Raw genomic sequence first — 15,535 nt, 5'->3', positions numbered from 1 at the left:
TTCTATGCAGCAAGATTAGAGGACCTACCATTAGTGGACATAACAAAAACTTCCCTTTGAACTAACATCATTACAATTGTAGCATCCATTTTATTTTGTAAAGACATGCTGATCCAGTTACATGTTGGGATTTTCTTGTCAGTCAATCTGGCATTCTTTTGACATTCAACAAAAACAAAGCTGTTTAATTCTGCATTTAATGGATGTGTATTTTCTTGCTTTTTCACTCATACACATCATGGAATCAACTTCAATACAACTAAACAGTTTTCCTAACACCAAACAGCCATTCAAATTACAGCTATATCTCCATACAACTATCAATCCCAAGACAGGGAATGTTCTCGATGGCACAGGCTGACGGTACAGACAGCTGCAAAATATGACACCCCAAGTGGTTAACAATCCTCTTACAAAATGTTCATCAAAGTTTTAAAGTTAGCTGTGGTCATGGACTGGTTGGTGGTGATACGAAAGGCAGCTTATTTCCAATCTCCCTTCTCAAAGTCATACTTAGAAGAGATCCCAGTAATGCGTCCTTGGCCTTGTGCCAACATGCGGTTCAACTGGGCTTCCTGCCATTCACGTGTGATGGTGTGTGGCATTTCACCATATACTGAAGAAAAAAGATATACCATTGAAAAATAGCAAGAGACATGTATGAACTATCTAAATATAGTCAAACATACAAAATGATAGATAATAAAGATCATATGTACACTGCACTTCTGTGAAGTGAGCTTCAACAGCAGAAACAAATGGAGGAGGAGATGGTGGTGAAAGGAGACACCCAGCTTCTGGGTGGTCAGGAAAGAGGCCAGTGCTGACAGCCTCAAAGGTGGTCACTGTATAAAGCAACAGGAGGCTGTGCATTTCAGACACTACGACCACAGAAGGAAAAGGAGAGGCTCCAATTTGTATCTTATCAGATATAAGGCAATGCACATGTACAGCACAGTAACTGAATTTTCAACATCTCTGGTATCCCAGAGCCAGAACATGAAATCTGTGACTGTCACTGCATCACCTAGGTGGCTTTTATTGTAAAAATTCATGTCAATTCCTCAGCCTTGTAATGATCATATTTTAAAATTTCAACTTACCAAACTTCTTTATGTAAATAACGATCCACCCGCTAAAACCCAAAGCAAACAGGACTCCTGCCAGGATGGATTTCCATTCGCCAGTTGGTGCTTTCATCTCTGCAAAAGTCTGGCAGAAACTAGCACGGTACACTGAAACAAAAACATTTTTAACAACTTTTACTAGCCATTGACCTCATTCACCTTCTCAGGACTGGTAGATATTAGTTATGAAAAGAGAAACAGAACTAAAGCTTTTCCACTAAACTACAACATTTTAACCTTCAAATTTTACTAAATGACTGCATGTTCTTTGGAGGACATGTAATGGCAACAAAGAGTGCCTTCATTATAATCTCACATGCATTACTTACATGCCTTCTTTTCATCAAGAGTAAGTTTTTTCCAGTCTCCTTTTTCTTTTTCCCGAAGGGCCATGACATCAGGTGTGTTCTCCTTAAAGCGCACAGCTGGGCAGGGAAACTCTTCACGATCAGCATAGCTTGCAGTTCCATTAAATCCCCATCCAACAATATCACGGTTTCCTGTAAGCACATTTCACACTCAAATGTCCTCTATAAGACTGTTTAAAAAAAAGAAGCACTTTCAACAGAAATGAACATAAAATTTATCATCTTCGTAATCTTTGTCTATGCATAAGGTAGGAATAACTTTTTATAAGCCTTTCTTAGAACATAAGCCTATTCATTTTCTGGAGCTTGTACAGAAAGTCTGAGTTTTAAGAAATGAAGCTGAAAAACTCTGACGATCATTGAAGAAATACTGCCATCTACTGACCAAGTTTAGGGTGGATCCTATCTCTGGCAGATTGGTCCAGTGAAACTTCTGTTCTACGTGGAGCTGATGTTGACAGCAAACGCATGGACATCTGCTGTCCACGTGATAATGAACGAATTAGTAGCCCACTCATTCTGGAAAAAATAATACACGAGTCCAAAACAATTTTATGGGCTTACATTTAACAGCTATGATCTACTACACAGAAAATTTTGTCGTAATTACATAATTATCTCAAGAAGTGATGTATCACAGAAAAGGTTATTGGAAATGCCATAAGTGCTAGGCACTTCTAGAAAAATGTAACTTTTGCATATAAACTGTGACAATTTAAATTGATTTTTAACACTACTAACTGAAGTGCCCTTGACACAATACTGTTGTACCATTTTGAAGTCACATAAAAGAACTAAATTCTTGAAGATCTGTTCAGGACAAAAGTGAATATGTTAACATTCATAATGTGTTCTCTCCTGAATGCTTAAACTTTGAGAGCATTAACAATAAGCTTTCTTTCCACAGCCAAGAACAATGAGTTTAAACAGTAATGGCTATCCACATTATCTACAGAATCGGTGACTACTAGTACTAGTCTATGATTGTTTCTGTGTATGCAATTATTTCTTTTATATATACCTACTTGCGTTTTCACAATGTGTATGCTTTATGAGTAAATACAGCTTTTATGTCTATTTTACTGCACTGGTACAACGGTGTAAAAATTCAATGCCAGAATTAATTATTTTCGCTTAAATCTATATACAGTAACATTCTTAAGGCTAACAAGTTCCTGTATCTGAAAAGACAATAAACGATGGATTCTTTCATAAACTGTTTTAGTTCCTTGTATCTTAGTGTTGGTATGATTCTATGAATGACCTTGTTTTGACCGGCTCTCTTAGTGTTAATACTGCGTGGTCCTTCTTAACACACTGTACGGCAAACACTTCACTAAACTGTGTATTTATGAAATGTTACAGTTCAAATAACCATCACAACCATTTCTGCCATTTAAATAGAATCATACATGCGTTAGCTTTAGGTACATGAAACCTTAGCACGTTTACCTGCCCACTGGAGTTAGAGCAATGGCGAGAGGTCAGAGGGCATCACGCATGGTCTCGGCGAGTCTCGTGGGGCCCGAGATCAGTGACATGGCGAACAATATCACGGAGGTTGGTACTGTCAATTATTCTCTAGGTTTGTCTTCTCTTCCAAATGTTTGCCATTTAATATTTAAATAATAGTGGAGAGATGCAGTCATCATAAAATTTCGTATAAAAGAGTGGTGGAATTTATTGTACGCTACTGATATTACACGGATAGTATTGTGTATTATTATACAGCGAACTGTCACTCTAGTCACGATAGTTATAATTGATATAGATGAATGTACAGTGAATGATTACGTCTCTGTAGTATTTATTTATCACAAGATTAACAAATTCAATGATAAATTTTAATGATTCAGATGATAGGGATAGATATTTGGGTTTCTCGTGTTAGAAACATCATTAGGCCCGGTTTAGAAAATTGAAAAGTTTTGCCATGTTTCAAGAGGCAGTAATATGTTGAGAAAACAGAGACTGAGCTGCTAAAGGTCTTACGAACATGTCATGTGCTTTTAAACTGAGCCATTCATTTAGAAACAAAATTCTGTAAGATATCATTAACGCATACAAGAACAATGTAGTAATTAGTGAATGTGACTCATGGTATCAGAAAGAAAGTTGACCCTTTTGAATTTTTTTTTTAACCACATCAGCAATACATGGAACCATACCTTGGACATCAGCAATTTATTAGGGGCATGGCCAAAAGATCATCATTGCATATCCTGGTAGTCATTTTATCTGACTAAACAATATATGAAAAATATTTTCTCATGTTTTTTGTGGGGAGAGAGTGGGTGCTGTTTCTTTCTCTGAGACCTATTATTTCTATAATTTTCTATAAAAAGTTTTCTAGTAATTCTTGTTTGTTGTACAATAATTTTTTTTATGTGTTCTTCAGTTTGTTTCAGGGAAGGTTACATTTGGTAAAATTGCCAAGGTTTCTTTGTGAAAAGCTTTGCCAACTAGGTTCACCACAAGTGTGCTGTTCAAGTGAGGACAAATACTTTCACAGAATACAAATGTAATCATCAATGTAAACTATTGGTCAAATGTTGAAGCTCTTTAATCGTGAGCGAATGTGGGGTCGAAACCGGACCAGCACATCAAGCATGGCAGGAGGGCATTTCCGCAGCAATCTGTGGGATCCAGTTTTGATTGTGGCACAGATCTGTACCATGCAAGCTGCCTTCTATTTCTGTCTAGGAATATGGATCTTTTTCTTGGATGTCATTGGCAGATTTGACCTGTCTTTGGATCAAATGTTCACCCAAAGTGTATGTGGATTTTGTGATGTAGCAAGCCGTGAAAGGCTTAGCATTTATAAATAGAATAATATGATACTGGAACATCCTGTGATATGACTAAATTATTGTAGAGTTTCTAGAATTTAGAACTTTCTTGGCTTTTTACAGTTTGAAATATCTTGTTCATGTGGCAAGTAACTGTGGTTTTTCAACACTATACATTTGAGTGAATTGTAAAGAGTAAATAATAGCGATGAGTTTTGATGGTAGACAGTCTTAGTATTAGAATGGTACTAAAAAATTTTGCATTGATGTTAGTTATCATATGAAATGCTTGACAAGATGAATGCAGAATTCATAACAGCATATGGGATGCAGGGGATTGTGTTAAGTAACTAGTACAGACATTCTATGTTTATTTCATGCATGAAGAGAAATTGCAAATTTAGTAATAAGCTGCTTATATCTACAGGAGGTGAGAAATCATGCAATATTTTTGCATTTATCAGTTACAATTTTGTCTACATTTTAAAAAAAAAAATGAAGAATAACATCTTTTTATTACAGGATTTGGGTCTTTATGAAGATTCTGGGCGAACAAACATCATTGCTTATTCACTGAACAGTTTAACCTGGTAAAATGTACTTTCACTCTGTCTTCTTGAGTCTGTTGAGACAAACACTGGCATACTTTGTGTTTTAGAGAGAACAGCAGAAATCTATATTATTATTTGCTAAATATAAGATAGTTGAGTTGTTTATCAAATATATAATGCATACAAATTATTCTAGCCAGAAAATTTAGGTGGAAAATATGGGTCTTGTGGTGATTTGATCAGTTAAATTAGAAAATATTGACTAATGAAATGTTTTGCTTTTGCAGTGCCTTCATTATGTGGTATGTAGTTGGGCGCACTAAACAGTGTCTGGACTTTGCAGCCACTGTTCATCTGGGCCATTTTATTGGTTGCTGGGTAGTAAATGGATATGTTCCCCAGACCTTCTGGTGGTGGATGACCAATGGTATCTGTGTGGGACTCATGACCATCCTGGGCGAGTTTCTATGTATGCGTTCAGAAATGAAAGCCATTCCATTGATGGGTCAGAAAGTGGACCTGTGATAAGGGAAACAACCATTCCCTTTTTGTTGGTTCTTGCAGCATGTGATGGATGAGAAAATGGAATTAGCAGACAGTCCAAGTCCATTTCTTAACCATGCCCTTGGTGCTCAGCGCAGATTTGAAATGAAGACAAACAGGAAAAGGAAGATTGTTAGAGAAAAACAGAAAAATAGCAGAAATAGACGAGCAGGAAACACTTATTGCTTTTTGAGGAAAGATTGTTACACTTCCACAGGAGACATTAGTTATTAAGTTGAAATGTTACCATGGTGATGGTTTACCATGGTGATGGTTTATCATGATTGTGTAGGTAGATGCTTGGAAGTACATGGGTGCTGTGGATACCAGATAAAAAAGAATGGAATAATTAAGAGATCCAAGCATGTTTGTATAAAAACAGAATACATTGTGAAGTGCTTGCATGTATTAATAAGAGATCCATTCATGTTTATCTGAAAAACAAAAATATGTTAAATGCTAGTACTCCAGTCCATATGAAAAGTCCATTCATAGTTCAGTTTATTCCTCGTTACTCCTCGAGGAGCCTAGGGCCGCAACAACACCTCTCCAGCAGACCCAGTTTTGCAGACCCACCTCAGTTGGGCCCGTGTGGTTCCCTCGTCTTTTGCCTTGCTCTCTACTGTTCTTTTCCAAGTCTGCTTTGGTCTCCCAACTCTCCTCTTCCCCTGAGGGTTCCAGCGGTCCGGTGGCGCAACGGTTAGCGCTGTTAGCGCCTGTCACCAATACAGTGAAGGTTGGCTGCCCCGAGTTCATTTCTCGTCTCGGGCACGCTGTTCTTTCTCTGCACGTGGCATCTGTTTACAGGGCTGGCTGCTTACCGTGATATAGCCTTAGCTGCTGACACGGCGTAAAACACCAATTCCCCCCCCCCCGAGGGTTCCAGTCAAGTGCCTGCCTGGTAAGGGTGTCAGCTGGTTTGTGCTAGGTGTGTCATATCCAGCCCATCCATTTATATATTAAAGCAAATTGTAATGTGAAGGACTAGAACAGACCACTGCACAACATTTCTCTAACTGTGTGCTGTTCTGACTTGACATTTGTACCTGTGTATAAAGTCCCACTCTTCTGGTGAGACAGTGTTAGGGGTGGAGGGCGTGTATGAGAGAGGAGGAAACAGAGTTGTGTACTTCCAAAGTGATCTTTCACAGATCACCTTCCAACTTTACTCATCTGTATCTATAATCAGCTTTCAGAAGACTGACCGCATGGATAAATGAAGGAGCAGATACTTGTCCTTTCTTGTTGGAAGTTGTGTTGATGCTGGCTGAAGCCCTTGTGTATTGTACAGAATATCATGACAAATTTCAGAAGCAGAGAACACTTGAAAGAGCTTATGAATTTCAGAGAGAAGGTCTTTGTTTCCATTAAATGTGGAGCATTATTTTAGCTGGTCATCAAAGTCGTGTTTGAATCTGTTCAGCACATAACTTATTTTGCCCATTGTTTTACAGCATTTCATGCAACATATGAGATTGTAAAAGTGCACAAGACATGTACTTTATGACAATATTGTGGCCCAGGGAGTTAACATCATATTCTTATCTCATTGTCTTAAAGGATGTGCACCTTTAATTTTTATCTGGCAACAAGAAAGAAAATTATTCTAAGCTCACAGACAAAAAATAATTGCAGTTCTATTGTAGATTAGCACAACGGCAGTTGTTCTGGCACTTGTCCCGTAGTTTGCAGTGAGAACTACATAATTCTGAGTAAGGGAGTAGTTTGCAGTAGAATGACAATAATTTTGGGGATCATGCTGTTGGTTGAGGTGAAATCTGTCTTGCTCTCAAGTTCATGAGTAGATGTTTAGAAACAAGCATGGGATCTCTACAATTCTATGGTAATGAGATATATATGTCTTTTGTACATTTAGGTCAACCTTAGATATGTTGTTGTCACTGATACTAACATTACAAACTGGGAACTGAACAAGTGAGAGAGTGTGAGCACCCATCGGTTTCTACCAGAGAGAGCTTATCTAGGGTTCACATGATTGGATGTGCAAATTACAGTCATTATTTCACTTCTGTTTAATTGTGCACCCACAGTTTTCTTGTTAATGCCACTTCTCTAAGTTTCCCATAATTAAGGTGACCAGATGTTTCGGGGGCGAAAGCGGGACACGTGTCGTCACCGTCAAAGAACGCCGAATCAGCGTACAGTATTAAAGACAACCGGGACATTTGATGGACTTGCCAGAAAGCGGGACATTGGGCGTCCCGCCCGATGAGCAGGTGGGACGCGAGGTCAAAAGCGGGACTGTCCAGCGGGACGTCTGGTCACCTTACCATAATACATAACATTCCACATTTCAGGTACAATATGTGAGTAAATTACATCAAAATCTATAAACAACAAATAAATATAAATAAAACATTTGTGTGCACATGTGCAAACACACCTGGCAACACTTAACATAAATACACAGAGTACATGCTCCAAACTAGATTATGTTAATACAGTTCAACAGTTAACAGATAGACAAGTTAGAGGTATGGCTTTTCATATATAACAAAACTTTTGCTTCTTGTACAATGGACTTGTTTTTGAATGAACAGTTCAGTCTTGTTGGTGAATTTAATTATGAAACTTGGACAAGTTTTTTGAGTTTTTGTTGGTTTTTTTTTTTTTGGGGGGGGGGGGCATTGTTTTTTCATGTCTTTTGTGACCTGCATGATGCTTCTTATGACTCATACCTACAAATGTCAAATATTTTTGCCAAGATCTCAACATCAGCATTCACAACCATTTTCTAAAATGCTAAGGGGGAAATATATTTTACATGCAATGTCAGATTAGTGAGTAAAAGTGTGTGTGTATGTGTGTGCTTCCACATATGCATGAGTGTATGTGTGCATGTCTGCATGATTGAGGAGAGTGAATAAAAACCAAAATGATAATAAATGAGACAACATTTTATACAAAGAGAGTGGACTTGAGTGTAATTCAGTTGTAGACATGATATGGGAAGTTTCAGTTCTGTGAGGTAGCTTATAACAACCTCTGAAAGGTGATTGTTGAATGTTGGCCCTACTTTTGGGGCTTTGTCTTGCAGTTTCTTTAAGGGAAGTACTTGCTATGGTTGACAAGCTGATGTCTAGCTTTTCCAGTTCTTGTTCTTTAGAGATTTACATGGCAATACATATTTCTTGCGAGAGTGAAAGCTGATAACGGCTATGTAAGTTTTGTTGTTTGGTTACATTCTGAATTTTGAAATATTTATTGTTTGGATTATGAGTGTGTGCAAGGATGATGGATGAAGAACGGGGCAAAGAGTTTTGAAGCTGTCCCCCAAAACATTCAGTGTGGGATATTAGTATGCTGAGTGTCTAGGAATTTACAAAACAGTTAATGTGCATAAAGCATACCAGTCAATATGTACAACAAATTTGTCAAAACTGTGTCCTAGCAACCAAACAGAGCCACCCTAACAGTAGGAACTCGCAAAGAATTTCTTGAAGATGTTGATGAAAATTATCAAATATTTTGCTACTTGATTAATGGGCCATGTGGTTTGCATGAGAATAAAGAGTTGAGAAAGTAATTAGTATAAACAAAATGTTGAATGGACGTTGGAATGTTCAGTTCAGCAGCACACTTCTCTTTACAAAGTCTTGACTTTCAACATCATTTTGGATGCTAAGCTTTTATTTGCTGACATTTTTGCGTTGGTTTTATTAGTTCTCATTTGTCTTTACATTCTTCATTAAAACTTCATTCATCATCATGTCATTCATAATCACATCACAAATAGTGAGCTCTGTAGAGTTGCATAGCTTACATTTCACAGTAGGTTTAAAGCAGCAAAAACCTCAACAATTTCCTAAACCATGATACCTGTGGTCTTTGATAAACAAAAATAAATGGTTAAATTTAAAAGAATCAGTCATGACCCATGGTCTATTTCAAAAAGTATACAAAAACCACTTGTCATTCTGTGCCACACCGTGAGCTTTGCTGTTTGTGTGCAATAAAGCACAATATATTGCAAAGGGGCAAAGTCAACAGTGATCTCTTCCTTTATTGTATAACGTCAACCCATGGACAGCTGGACCTTGAGTGTAGAACAGTTTAATGCTGATTGGTAGAAGTTGCCACAGTTTGGACAGTACAGGGGTTAGCTGTGATGGACTCTGCTCCCATTATGACATGCCAGACTCATGGCATTTCTTGGCTACACAGCTGTACAGTCCAAGTTGCATTGCTTGGTGAAACATGAAACAGCTGTACAGTTGGACTTGCCATGGTCATAGCATTTCTTGGTTACACCTTTGATGCGACCTGATATGCCAGTGTCACTGGTTTTCATTGAGTGTGGTCAAATTGGGAGCCATTGCTGAATGGGGATATCTAGCACCATGTCCATATCTGGAGTACATCTGAAATTGAAATCATCATTGTAGATGTATTCAGTGTGCTTTTACCAGAAGGTATTTTTAATAGGACTGTTATACAAGATAAATAATCTTCATTTACTTTTTATAGTACCAGATGCTTTATGACAGGCTGGGGCCTGAAAATAAGGTCTTAAAGAAGTCCTTTCATACTTTATTTTGCTTGGGAAAAACTCAGGAAACATCTGAAGACGAGTGTTGGTCAGTGGGTTGCGAAGCATGTTTTCCACTTCCTGTTGCAGCTCCATGTTCCTGTCCTGTAGAAAGACTTGCTGTTTTCTGTGAAAGTCTATTTCCTACAGACAGATATATCATCAGCAGAGATATCATCAGGGATATATCAGCAAGAAAGCCTGGGACTGCTATTGCTCTGTGGAAAATATACAAAGAATGTTAGACTTTGCTGCACAGTGGAATGAAGCAGTGAGTGAACCACAAAGCAGGTTGTTCACAAAGAATGGGACATACAAATATTTGAAAGGGGGTTCCCACCATGGGTAAGCAGATAACCACATGGTTAGAGCACTGGCATCCAAACTGAGAGCACACTGGTTCAATGCCGTATTAGTGCAGACGGCCCAGCTGAAAAGAATGGGTACTTCACAGAGGGTCGGGGAAGGTAAAAAAGCTAGGGAGATGGGATGGGCACCACCCTCACATAAAGCTGACCCAAAGAAAAGTGAGGTCTTTAACACCTCGATCACCCCCAACCATCTGAAAAGGTTAGGGGATGACTGACCTTTTCCCCCACCTCAGATGTCACTGACCTTTTTCATGACCATATTCTGCAATGCCATGTCCTTCAGACTAGGGTGCATGAGACCCACAGCTTCCTTTGAAAAGCCAGAAAAAGTACAAATTTAAAGAAAGATTAATCACAGCCAGTCTGTCCTACACATTCAGGATCATTAACTGCATGTTTAACAAAGAGTTTGATGTGATAACCAACAAGCTCTTGAAAGGCCTGTCATAATGGATGAAAGTTTACACAGACTGCCATAAAAAGTATCTGTGAAAGGAGTTGTTGTGGATCCTAATATCACCACCAACCTACAAACATTACCCTTAAGTCTAAGAACAGTTTTACCTTAACAAAGCATTTCTTGCAGGATTGTTAATCAGCAATGAAAAGTCTTTCTGACCTCTGTCACATTTCTTGTGATGTCGTTGTCTACTCTGATCCTCTCCTTTTCATATTTCCCCAGAGCTGTGCTGATGATATGTTGAAGCTCCTCCACTTCTTCCTGTAATAATATGTTGTTAGTTTTATGTTTCCACTGTAAATGTGTCTCATTAGTTTCATCTATAGTCATGTCTCCTGTTGACTGCTTTAAGCAAGATGGGCATAGTAAAATAGTTGGTAGCAGATGCATATATTTATATAGTGACATGTATTTATTTTAAAGTTCATTTAAATCATCTTAATGTTGAACAAATATCTTGTACATCTGAAACATACTGGTGTGAGAGATTCATGCATAAGATTTAGATTAGGTATAACAACAGTCACACAGGGAAACATGAAGAGATTATATGAAATAACACAAACTCAGTCAGGCAAGAGCGTAAACTCAAACAAGCTGGTGAAAGACAAAAACGGCAAGACCATAACAAATGATGCAGAACTAAGAGACCGCTGGATGGAGTACTTCGAAGAGATGCTGAATAGACCTCATCCACCATCCTTACCTGACATACCACCAGCAACTAAACAACTCCACATCAACATCAGCCCTCCCACTAAGACAGAAATCATCAAAGCTATCAAAAGCATGAAAAATGGCAAAGCAGCAGGCCCGGATGGCATACCTCCCGAAGCATTAAAGGCAGACCCAGAAACAACAGCAACAATTTTACATCCCCTCCTACACAAGATCTGGGAACAAGAGCTAGTCCCAGCAGACTGGAAATTAGGCCACCTGGTCAAGTTACCGAAGAAAGGAGACCTCTCCCAGTGCAACAACTGGCGGGGAATCATGCTGCTGTCCATCCCCAGCAAAGTCCTGACAAGGATAATACTAGAGAGACTGAAGAAGGCACTAGACATGAGAATGAGACCAGAACAAGCAGGGCTTCGCCAGGACAAATCATGCATTGACCACATTGCAACCCTTCGTATCATCATAGAACAGTCCATCGAATGGCAATCCTCCCTTTATATAACCTTTGTGGACTTAGAGAAGGCCTTCGACAGTGTAGACAGGGACGTCATCTGGAGACTGATGAACCACTATGGTATTCCACCTAAATTCATAAACATCGTCCAGGGATTGTATGAAGACTCATCCTGCCAAGTTATCCATAATGGCAAACTCACTAAACCTTTTGTAATGAAGACTGGTGTAAGACAGGGTTGCATATTTATCACCAACAATCTTCCTGATGGTCATAGACTGGATTATGCGTAAGACGACCAAGACAACAACACCGGTATCCAGTGGACCTTCACTAAACAGCTAGAAGACCTGGACTTTGCAGATGAAATTAGTCTCCTATCTCATCGGCAGCAACATGCACAAACAAACTGAGCAAGCTAGCAGAGAGAGCAGAAAAGACGGCTTAAAGATCAACAAAAAGAAGACCGAAGTGATGAAATTCAACAACAAGCAGGAACTTCCAATACAACTTCAAGGAGAGAACGTCCTAGAAACAGACCGCTTCACATATCTGGGGAGCATTGTCAGCAAGGATGGTGGAGCGGACGAAGACATCAGAAGCCGCATAAACAAGGCCAGGCATGCTTTCAACAGTCTGCGCCCCATCTGGAACTCCCGAGCATTATCCTTCGCAGCAAGACCCGCATATTTAACACCAATGTGAAGGCAGTCCTACTGTATGGCTCTGAAACTTGGAGAGTGACAAACACCATCAACAACAAGCTCCAGACCTTCACCAACCGATGCCTTCGCCATATTTTGAGAATAAGATGGCCTGAGAGGATCTCCAACAGCAGCCTGTGGAAAAGAACTAACCAGAATGCCACTAGTCAAGACATCAAAAAGCGCAAGTGGGGCTGGATAGAACACACCCTGCGCAAACCAGCTGACACATTGCCAGCAGGCACTTGACTGGAACCCTCAGGGGAAGAGGAAAGTTGGGAGGCCAAAACAGACTTGGAGAAGATCAGTAGAGAGCGAGGCAAAGGCTGCCGGAACCACATGGGCCCAACTGAGGGGGGCTGCCCAAAACCGGGTTCGCTGGCGAGATGTTGTTGCGGCCCTATGCTCCTCGAGGAGTAGCAAGGAATGATGATGATGATAACAACAGTCAAACATAAACAGCTAAAATTAAATTTTAAAAAATGCTTAAGCACTGTATGGTCTTTACTATCTTCCTATATTTATGTATCCAAGACTGGGCCCCTGACAGCACACTTACTAGAGGATCTTTGTACCTCCTACAAAGACCACATTTATATCACTGATGATGACGATGACATCACAGGTAACAATACACAGGACATTAGCTGTACCTTGCTTCTAAACACTATAAGCATGCCACAAGCATTCCTTCAATAGACATTCTACTGATACTATTGCATAGTGTGAAGGTCATTGGAAAATATTACAGGGTTCAGAAATGTGTATTTATTTACCTGATTACTACTCTGAAGAACTTCAATCTCCTTCTGCAGCTTTGTGATCAGCATGGCTTTCACTGGGTACTCTTTGTCCTACACACACATACACATTCAAATAAACTTGACAGAAGAATTTGTTAAGCCAACTGGGTTTTTTCTTCTTGAACAGTTGTGATAAGATTCTATTATGTTTTATGCATGCTTCTTTAGCTTTCACCTTCTTAAACTCCAGGGTTATATTTAGTTACATTATTGGCCCATCCTTGTAATGAACAGGAAACCTATTAAGGCAAAATTTAGGTCATAATATTTCATGATGATCAACACCTACACTTAACAGCATAGTTGAACTGACCTTGTAGCTTAAAAGGACTTGGAGTTCATCTTGTTTCATTTGCAAACGTTCATCCACGTCCTTCACCTGCTGCTCCAGTGCTGCATAGGTACAATATAATGATATAACAAAACAAAAAGTTTAGGCAGGATGCATTTGAAGTCTATGTGTTTATATGTCTATGTAGTATTGACAAGTATTACATTTACCTTTTATCTGATTCTGAACCCTTAATTTTGTGCTCTGTAGGTTCCTCTGTGCTTCATCTTGCTCCTTAAAAAAGTTGGCATTCAGAGAGGCTATGCCGCCCTGTCAGTATGAAAATACAGAATAATTTGCTATTTGTCCTTTTCAAAACTGTTGAAAGTATACAGCTATCTTAAATTATCTTAATGTTGAGCAAATATCTTGATTTATCACTCTGGGATTTGCATTGATTTACTGCAGCATATGTAATGGCTTCATCTGATACTAGCTTGTTCCATAAACTATGTTTGATACAACTTTGTTTGATATAGTGGCTGTGGTCATTTTCACATAACGATCCACTTACTCTGTATCTCTCATATTTCCTGAGAAGATTCTTGACACCATCATGTGTATTGGCTTCATTCCCCTCTATCTCATTTTTCAGCTGTATGTTTTCTTCCAGGCTATACAAAGGGGAGTTAAGGCTACTAACAGAATAAAACCCCATAGATTTGCATGTGTCTGCATCATACACAGATATTTCTTGGGTAACTTCCATCCATAAATAACATAATTCTGAAAATATATATAGGATGAAATGTAAGTATTAAATATTAGTGACAGGTATGTATGAGCACCAGTGGAATAATTGAAAGTGTGATTTTATCTTAGTCAAGAAAGTTGTGAAATGCTGTAACAAAGGATACAGTTCTTGCCATCTCTTTTTATACTGCTGCAATGTTTTGGATCTTGTTTGAATCCTTAACTGCAAAATGTAATGTCGGATGTATTGACAGTATCACATTTTCAAATTTTTGTTACCAAATTTTGATACTAATTATAAGCCCCATGCAGTAGTACATTTGCTACCTTGCTTTTAAGCACTTCTTTCAAATGCTTTTGCTCGATTGATCAGATTTTCGTACCTAAAGCAATAGTTAAGAGTAAACGTTCATTCACCTCCAAAATTGTTATCCTTTCCAAGTGTCTTTTCTCTTCCTCCTGTTGTTTGACAGCTAATTTCTTCTCCCGAAAGCTTAATCCTGTCTTTCGAGCTTCTTCTGATTTTTCACATGAGGAGGCTATGAAAGTCAGGGTCTGCTCTGAGAGAATTCATTTCACAACGCAAAAATTATTGTGTACTTCTTAATATACAGACTTAAATATATATAGAGACATTTATATTTGTCATTGTAGAAAGAATCTCTCTGTCACACACACACACAGAGGAGCACGTCTTATGTCGGGTACAGGGAGAAAATGTTCTTTGGAATACAACCTTTTGCTTTTGGCGGTGGAGGCGGGCGAGATGGCTTTTTCCGCTCCCACTGGTCATAGCTGGCAAAGTCGAGATTAAATTGCTGTCCGAGGGTCTTAAGCAGCTCATCATTACCGAACTGAGTTCGGTCGATCCGAGAGGCGGCTCGCTTGCCCCATCCTGATGTCATGGTTAAGAGCACTACAACTACGCACGATGATCTATAACAGAATGCTTTTGGAAGAGGCTCAATCACTCGAACTCATTCACCTTGCATTAGATTTTTTGCTTCTTAAATAGGAAAAGTTGTGATTAATTATTTTTCCAAGTCAATGTGAAAGTGCCATACAGTCTTCAAGATAGAAATAGTTTTCGTCCGCCATATGAAACCATTCAGTT

At 38.9% G+C, this 15,535-nt stretch overlaps 3 protein-coding genes across 7 annotated transcripts; 1 reads left to right on the top strand and 2 right to left on the bottom strand.

Moving 5' to 3' along the window:
- Positions 1–181: 181 nt before the first annotated feature.
- Positions 182–3,069, bottom strand: LOC112553343. 2 transcript variants are annotated; one of them, XM_025220491.1, is made up of 5 exons: positions 2,948–3,069; positions 1,881–2,014; positions 1,457–1,627; positions 1,104–1,235; positions 182–616 (listed from the first exon to the last, which is right to left on the bottom strand). In XM_025220491.1, the coding sequence occupies exons 2-5, from the start codon at positions 2,011–2,013 to the stop codon at positions 483–485; spliced, it is 570 nt and encodes a 189-aa protein (XP_025076276.1). In that variant the 5' UTR covers position 2,014; positions 2,948–3,069; the 3' UTR covers positions 182–482. The 2 variants fall into 2 exon arrangements, with proteins under 2 accessions (XP_025076276.1, XP_025076277.1); XM_025220492.1 differs by lacking the exon at positions 2,948–3,069 and adding an exon at positions 2,908–2,931.
- On the top strand, positions 2,989–6,111 carry LOC112553344 (protein SYS1 homolog). Of its 2 annotated transcripts, none has more exons than XM_025220494.1 (4): positions 2,989–3,055; positions 3,894–4,269; positions 4,807–4,874; positions 5,123–6,111. In XM_025220494.1, exons 2-4 carry the CDS (start codon positions 4,045–4,047, stop codon positions 5,358–5,360), a joined length of 531 nt encoding a protein of 176 aa, XP_025076279.1. In that variant the 5' UTR covers positions 2,989–3,055; positions 3,894–4,044; the 3' UTR covers positions 5,361–6,111. The 2 variants fall into 2 exon arrangements, with proteins under 2 accessions (XP_025076279.1, XP_025076278.1); XM_025220493.1 differs by having other exon boundaries at positions 3,015–3,080.
- A 1,915-nt stretch (positions 6,112–8,026) lies between these two features.
- LOC112576486 (uncharacterized protein C20orf96-like) lies at positions 8,027–15,535 on the bottom strand. Of its 3 annotated transcripts, none has more exons than XM_025258952.1 (11): positions 15,158–15,535; positions 14,839–14,960; positions 14,586–14,644; positions 14,243–14,342; positions 13,899–13,998; positions 13,711–13,790; positions 13,371–13,448; positions 10,918–11,019; positions 10,543–10,608; positions 9,929–10,071; positions 8,027–9,760 (listed from the first exon to the last, which is right to left on the bottom strand). In XM_025258952.1, exons 1-11 carry the CDS (start codon positions 15,324–15,326, stop codon positions 9,700–9,702), a joined length of 1,080 nt encoding a protein of 359 aa, XP_025114737.1. In that variant the 5' UTR covers positions 15,327–15,535; the 3' UTR covers positions 8,027–9,699. The 3 variants fall into 3 exon arrangements, with proteins under 3 accessions (XP_025114737.1, XP_025114736.1, XP_025114738.1); XM_025258951.1 differs by having other exon boundaries at positions 14,839–14,981; positions 15,158–15,533; XM_025258953.1 differs by lacking the exon at positions 10,543–10,608 and having other exon boundaries at positions 14,839–14,981.

This window comes from Pomacea canaliculata, linkage group LG12, assembly GCF_003073045.1.
Source record: "Pomacea canaliculata isolate SZHN2017 linkage group LG12, ASM307304v1, whole genome shotgun sequence".
Lineage (NCBI taxonomy): Eukaryota > Metazoa > Mollusca > Gastropoda > Architaenioglossa > Ampullariidae > Pomacea > Pomacea canaliculata.
Note: the sequence above shows the minus strand (reverse complement) of the source record. Positions and strands in the feature narration are given on the sequence as shown.

Coding starts and splice junctions, on each gene's coding strand:
- LOC112553343 (XM_025220491.1), bottom strand. CDS start 2,013: ATGAGTGGGCTACTAATTCGTTCATTATCACGTGGACAGCAGATGTCC. Junction 1,628..1,880: donor TAGGATCCACCCTAAACTTG/GTCAGTAGATGG, acceptor ATGTGCTTACAG/GAAACCGTGATATTGTTGGA. Junction 1,236..1,456: donor TCTTGATGAAAAGAAGGCAT/GTAAGTAATGCA, acceptor TTTTTGTTTCAG/TGTACCGTGCTAGTTTCTGC.
- LOC112553344 (XM_025220494.1), top strand. CDS start 4,045: ATGTTGAAGCTCTTTAATCGTGAGCGAATGTGGGGTCGAAACCGGACC. Junction 4,270..4,806: donor ATCAAATGTTCACCCAAAGT/GTATGTGGATTT, acceptor TTTTTATTACAG/GATTTGGGTCTTTATGAAGA. Junction 4,875..5,122: donor TCACTGAACAGTTTAACCTG/GTAAAATGTACT, acceptor TTGCTTTTGCAG/TGCCTTCATTATGTGGTATG.
- LOC112576486 (XM_025258951.1), bottom strand. CDS start 15,326: ATGACATCAGGATGGGGCAAGCGAGCCGCCTCTCGGATCGACCGAACT. Junction 14,982..15,157: donor TCCACCGCCAAAAGCAAAAG/GTTGTATTCCAA, acceptor GAATTCTCTCAG/AGCAGACCCTGACTTTCATA. Junction 11,020..13,370: donor TTCTTCAGAGTAGTAATCAG/GTAAATAAATAC, acceptor ATATTATTACAG/GAAGAAGTGGAGGAGCTTCA.